This window comes from Caenorhabditis briggsae (genome assembly GCF_000004555.2).
Source record: "Caenorhabditis briggsae complete genome, chrII, whole genome shotgun sequence".
In the NCBI taxonomy this organism is placed as follows: domain Eukaryota; kingdom Metazoa; phylum Nematoda; class Chromadorea; order Rhabditida; family Rhabditidae; genus Caenorhabditis; species Caenorhabditis briggsae.
In genome coordinates this window covers 14,907,814-14,914,242 of record NC_013486.2, presented here as the reverse complement: position 1 = coordinate 14,914,242, position 6,429 = coordinate 14,907,814, and the positions used below count along the sequence as shown (strand labels likewise).

Below are 6,429 nucleotides of genomic sequence, written 5' to 3'. Positions count from 1 at the left end.
CCATGAAAGATATCAAAAAGTGATTAACTGATAAAATGTTTATCATAATATCAGAAACATTTTATCAGTTAATCACTTTTTGATATCTTTCATGGGTTTCGAGATAACTGACCTCAAAGTTGAGAGCCATTTACATCCAGACATGGTGCATCGACCAGTTTCATTGCCTATACTTTTGAGCTCAATTATCTCAGTTCCCATGAAAGATATCAAAAAGTGATCAACTTATAACATATTGCTGATATCATGATAAACATTTTATCAGTTGACAACTTTTTGATATCTTTTAAATCAAGTGAGATATACAGGCTCAAAGTCGACGGACCGGGTGGCGTTCTATTAGAGTGTTTACGGGGTATACATGATTTTTGGCCCATTTTCAGACAAATTTCTTTCAGTTTTAAGTATCTATGTGGAAGTGACGTTTTTGATGTCTAAAAATGTTTTTTTTTAATTTCAGACATTTTTCGAGATTTTACGGCAATTTTCAGCCAAAAAAAGTGCTCAAAATACATTGTTTAAAAAATTGAAAAAGCAGAGAAAAAAGTAAAAAAAAGATGAAAAAACTCATTTTTTGTCCACAAAAATGCAAAATTCAAAAAAATCCAAAATGCTGAAATTTTCAGGTTTTTCATTTTTATTTTAAATCTTCTAGCTGAAAATCGAAAAACAAAAAATTAATTTTTACAGATACAGTAATCCAGGAAATATATATATATATATAATTATATACAGTATTCCTCAAGGAGAAAAAAGACAAAAAAAATCGGAATATCACATTTAAAAAATGAGTGAAAAAAAGGGGCGGAGCTAAGAGAAAAGACAAAAAAATACCCATAAATATAGCAATTTTGGGCTCAAAAATCAGGATTTTCAGCCAAAAAAATGCTCGAAAAAACGAATTCTGGAATGATGTGGGGGACACAAAAAATGCGGGAAAATGGGAAAAATTTGGCTGAAAATGGCTGAAAATAGACGATTTTCAGCTCAAAATCGCTCATTTTTGGCTCAAAAATCGTCAAATTGCCCGATTTTTTTGATTTTTTCAGCCAAAAATGACGAAAATTGAACGATTTTGGGCGGAAAATGAGCAATTTTCAGCTAAAAAAGCAGCCGATTTTCAGCTCAAAATCACTCAAAAAACGTCAAATTTTCAGATTTTTCAGCCAAAAAAAGGCACAAAACGCTGAGAATGAATAGCTACTCCTGATGCGTGTTGAACAGCTCGTTCATCGCGTCTGTGACAATTTGATGAGCAATAATCTCTTCTGGAAGCATCGGAGCTCGTTCCACTTCGATTTCCATGTCTGACGCATCGGCTTGCGCTGAAAATATCGATTTTTGGGCTGAAAATCACTGAAAATCGCCCAAAATCGGCTAAAAATCTCGAAAAAATGACCTGAAATGGCCCGAAATGGTCAAAAATTGACCATTTTCAGCTGGTTTTTGGGGGCATTTTTAGGTCATTTTTAGACTTTTTCCCTCGTTTCTTGGGGTTTTTCTTCTTTTTTTGGATTCTAGAAAATTCCAAAAATGTTGACTTTTTAGAATCCATTTTTTGACTATTTTCTAGTGATTCTAGGCCTAAAATTAACCGAAAATTCGAAATTTTCAATCAAAAATAGTCCAGAAATCATGAAAATCCATAAAAAATGAATCTGAAATTTGAGATTTTTTGGCTGAAAATTTCAGATTTTTCAAATTTCAACTTTTTTTGAATTTTTTTCTATTTTTAGTGATTCTAGGCCTAAAATACACCGAAAATTCAAAATTTTCGATCAATAATCATCTAGAAAATCAATTTTTGACGAAAAGTTGAATATTCTAGAAATCTGAAAAATTGGAAGAAGATTTCAGATTTTTTGAAAAAATTTATTTTTTTCGATTTTTCTGATTTTCAGTAGCTCTAGACTTAAAATGAGCTGAAAATTCAGATTTTTCGATCAAAATTAGTCTAGAAATCATGAAAATTCCATAAAAATTGATATGAAATTTCGGATTTTTTTGGCTGAAAATTCCAAAATTTGATAAAATTTTTTTTTTTGGTTTTTTCCTATTTTTCACTGATTCTAGATTAAAAATAGCCCGAAAATTCAGATTTTCCAGTCGAAAATCAACTAGAAAATCAATTTTTGATGAAAAATCGAATATTCGAGAAATCTAAAAAATTGGAAGAAGATTGGCTGAAAATTTCAGATTTTTCGAAAAAAAATTTTTTTTTCGATTTTTTGGCTATTTTTAGACTTTTGGCTGAAAATCATTAAAAGTGTGGTCAAAAATACTCTGAAAAATGAGCTAAAATTGACCTACAGTAGCCAAAAATGATTAAAAAATGGCTAAAAATTGCCTTAAAATAGACTAAAATTGGTCAAAATGGTCAAAAATTGGCTGAAAATCACAAAAAAATTCTCAAAATCACTGAAAAGGTCATTTTTAGGTAATTTTTAGCCAATTTTAAGCTTTTTTTGGGTCATTTTGGACGCGTTTTCCCATGATTCTTGGGTCATTTTCAGCCCATTTTCAGCCTATTTTTCAGCTAAAAACGCTCTCTCTCTCACCTGGCTCCTCGACTACCAAATTCGGTCCACGCGCGTCGAACACACTCGATGGGCTGAGGGGTTCCTGGAAAAATCAATTTTTAGACGTGTTTTAGCAGGTTTTTCTGGCTGAAAATCGCTGAAAATCGTCTACAATGCCCAAAAATCTACTGAAAATCGCATTTTCGGCACTTTTTGAGTCATTTTCAGCCAATGTTGGGCAGTTTTTGGTGATTTTTGGCTCATTCTTGGCTAATTTCAGCGATTTTCAGCCATATTTGAGTCATTTTCGGTCATTTTCAGCCATTTTCAACCTGGTTTTGATGATTTTCGGCCTATTTTCAGCCTTTTTTAGTCTATTTTCAGCCTACTTTCAGCCAAAAACCTTACCATTGGCCTCTCATTTCCCTGTGATCCATCTCCATCTCCAATCATACTTTCGTGTGTCTGTCCGTCCGGATGTCCTGTCGTCGTGGCGGCGGCGGCGGCTGAGGCGTTGTTGTTGTTTCGATGATTGTGAATGGCTACAGTAATCGTTTGCACTTCCACAGTACCCATACCGTTCTGAAACTGCAAAAATACATGTTTTTGGGGTTAAAAAAGGGGTGTCAAAATCGATCAAAAATGACATTTTTAAGGTTAAAATTAGCTGGAAATGTCTAAAAATCTTGAAAATCGAGTCAAAATGGACTGAAAATGACATTTTTAGCGTCTAAATTGAGTTAAAATGGCCCAAAAATCACTAAAAATGGCTGAAAATGACCCCAAAAATAGGGCCGAAAAGCGCCAAAACTGAAAATCTGGACACTCGGACACACAGACAGAGGGCAACTTTGGACCCAACTTGCGACGCTGAAAGTGCAATATTTTCAGCGGCGCATGGACCGAATTTGGTTGTCGAGGAGTCAGTCTGATTGCTCATACCATTTTTAGCCAAAAAAAAAGGCTGAAAATGGCCTAAAATCGACATAGCACCGATTTGATTGCTCATTCGCAACTACAGTAATCCTTTTCCGAGCCATTTTTGGACAATTTTCGGCTCATTTCAAGTCAAATTTGGCCATTTTTAACTCAAAAAAAAAAGAAAAATATCCAAAAATCGGTAAAAAATTTTGGGACCCCATTTTCGGCCATTTTCGCCAATTTTTTCGGTTGAAAATGGCAATTTCTGGCTTATAATTTTCAGGGCCAAAAATCCTACATTTTTGGTTCAAGAACGTCTTCTGACCGCCTTCTTTTTGGGTGTCACCTAAAATTTTATGTGTGTTTTTTTTTCCATCCATTTTGAATAGAAAATGAGAAAAAGAAGGGGAAGAAATAGGGAGAGAGAGAGGGAGAGAGAGAGAGAGAGAGAGAGAGAGAGAGAGAGAGAGAGAGAGAGAGAGAGAGGAAAGGAAAGAACAAATAGCTCCGCTACACACAAAATAAACACTCTTTTTGTGTGTGTGTGTGTGTGTGTGTGTGCGTGTGTGTGTGTGTGTGTACACAGTTCAGTTCATTTTAGGCCTAGAACAAACGAAAACCAATAAAATCAAAAAAAAAAAAAATTTTTTCGAAAAATCTGAAATTTCAGCCAAAAACCCCAAATTTCAGATCAATTTTTATGGAATTTTTCTAGACTAATTTTGATCGAAAAATCTGAATTTTCAGCTCATTTTAGGCCTATGACTACTGGAAACCAAAAAAAATCGAAAAAAATTTTTTTTCAAAAAATCTGAAATCTTCTTCCAATTTTTCAGATTTCTAGAATATTCAACTTTTCGTCAAAAATTGATTTTCTAGATGATTATTGATCGAAAATTTTGAATTTTCGGTGTATTTAAGGGCCTAGAATCACTAAAAATAGAAAAAAATTCAAAAAAAGTTGAAATTTGAAAAATCTGAAATTTTCAGCCAAAAAATCTCAAATTTCAGATAAAAAAATCTCAAATTTCACACACACAGAAAAACATATAAAATGATGGCGATGAGAGAGAGAGAGAGAGAGAAAAGATGGAAAAAATGGAAAAAAGAGGAAGAATAGGCTCCGCCCACACATAGGTATGAGTGGAGCTAACAAGGATCTCAAAACCAATAGAAAATGAGCCCGAAAAAAACGGAAAACTGGTCAAAAATGGGACCAAGGGCGCCCCAAAAAGGTCATCATGGTCCAAGGGTAGGCTCCTGGACGTTTCGGAACCACGACGTTTCAGAACTTTTCTGCATTTTTGTACATTGCTCATTTCAATTTTGTGTTTTTCTGCTTTTTTGTTCATTCTCATTTACCGTACTCCAAATAATGATAGGTTCACACTCGGTATCTCTCAAAAATCGAAAAAATTTGGAATTTTCAAGAACGATGCCATTAATAAAAGCAAGTTCTTGAAAATTGTGTGAACCTATCATTATTTGGAGTACGGTAAATGAGAATGAAAAAAAAAGCAGAAAAACACAAAATTGAAATGAGCAATGCTCATCTGGTGCGCAAAAACAACTATACAAAAATGCAGAAAAGTTCTGAAACGTCGGGTTCTGAACTGTCGGGTTCTGAGCTGTCGTGGTTCCGAAACGTCCAGGAGCCCAAGGGTTCGAGAAATGGGCGTTTTTCGGCTCTAGGCTGTCTCTGGACCCGAAAATTTACTCTAAAACGTTTCGGAACCGAGAAATTGGCTTCAGAATGTCTGTAGGCGCCAAAATTGACTCTCGAAGGGTTCTAGACCGAAAAATTAGCACTACAACGTCCTCAAACTCAAAAATCGACTATAGAAGGTTTTTCTGGCTGAAAATCACTGAAAATCGTCTACAATACGCAAAAATCTACTGAAAATCGCATTTTCGGCGCTTTTCGAGTCATTTTCAGCCAATTTTGGGCAGTTTTTTGGTGATTTTTGGCTCATTCTTGGCTAATTTCAGCTCCCAAAAATCGGTATTTTCACCCGCGGCGGTTTGCCAATTTTGGCTCCGGATTTTGTCAAAATCAAGCTGGGAATTCTCCTTCAAGCTTTCTACGTCACATCTTCTGCGAAATGTGTCTTCAGAAGAATACATCTACTAGAAGATGTGTCGTATTCAGAAGACGTGCGGCTGCCACAAGAGGATGTCTTACTCATATCCGTCCGAAAGACACATACCCCCCATTACTTTGATTAGTTTTTCGCTTTTCTTTTCGTTCTTCTGTTGAATAGAAGTGTGGGGAAAAAACGAGAGGAGAATTTCTCAATTTCCTGTGCTGCCCCCTATTGTTTTGTTTTTGTTTAGTTTCAATTATATCAAGATTGCGAAAAAGAAGAATGATTTCGAGATCGAATAGAAGGTTGTTCCAGTGCTCCAACAGCTGATTTGTACTGATTTCAGGCACATTCTAGACCTCAAAATTGGACACTTCGGCGAACCGATTTTCATTCATTTCAAGCCAAAATTGAGGGGGGAATGCCCTAGAAGATTGTTCTAGAAGACTCCAGACGATTCTGAAAGGCTATTAAAGGCTCGACGTGGGTGTACTAGAAGCCTCTTGCTGATTCTAGAAGACTCCAGTCGACACGAAATGATGCTTCTAGACGTTTAAGCCTCCTTTCGAACAGGATTTCGATGGTTCTAGAAGGCTCTACGAGATCCCCCCCCCCCCAAGCTTTTAGAACGCTCCAGTTTTTTTCATTAAAAATGGTCCAAAATCTATGAAAAATGGTCCAAAATCTATGAAAAATGGTCCAAAATCTATGAAAAATGGTCCAAAATCTATGAAAAATGGTCCAAAATCTATGAAAAATGGTCCAAAATCTATGAAAAATGGTCCAAAATCTATGAAAAATGGTCCAAAATCTATGAAAAATGGTCCAAAATCTATGAAAAATGGTCCAAAATCTATGAAAAATGGTCCAAAATCTATGAAAAATGGTCCAAAATCTATGAAAAA

The 6,429-nt window shown here is 35.2% G+C and overlaps 1 protein-coding gene across 1 annotated transcript in view; it reads right to left on the bottom strand.

Annotated features, from left to right (window-relative positions):
* Nucleotides 1-1,200: 1,200 nt before the first annotated feature.
* Nucleotides 1,201-6,429, bottom strand: part of CBG21463 — a gene marked incomplete at both ends in the record, with an annotated part of 21,509 nt that continues 16,280 nt past the window's right edge. The window contains 3 exons of the mRNA XM_045243080.1: nucleotides 1,201-1,325; nucleotides 2,559-2,622; nucleotides 2,928-3,101. Coding sequence (XP_045097311.1) covers nucleotides 1,201-1,325; nucleotides 2,559-2,622; nucleotides 2,928-3,101 — 363 coding nt within the window. The remainder of the gene's footprint in view (nucleotides 1,326-2,558; nucleotides 2,623-2,927; nucleotides 3,102-6,429) is intronic.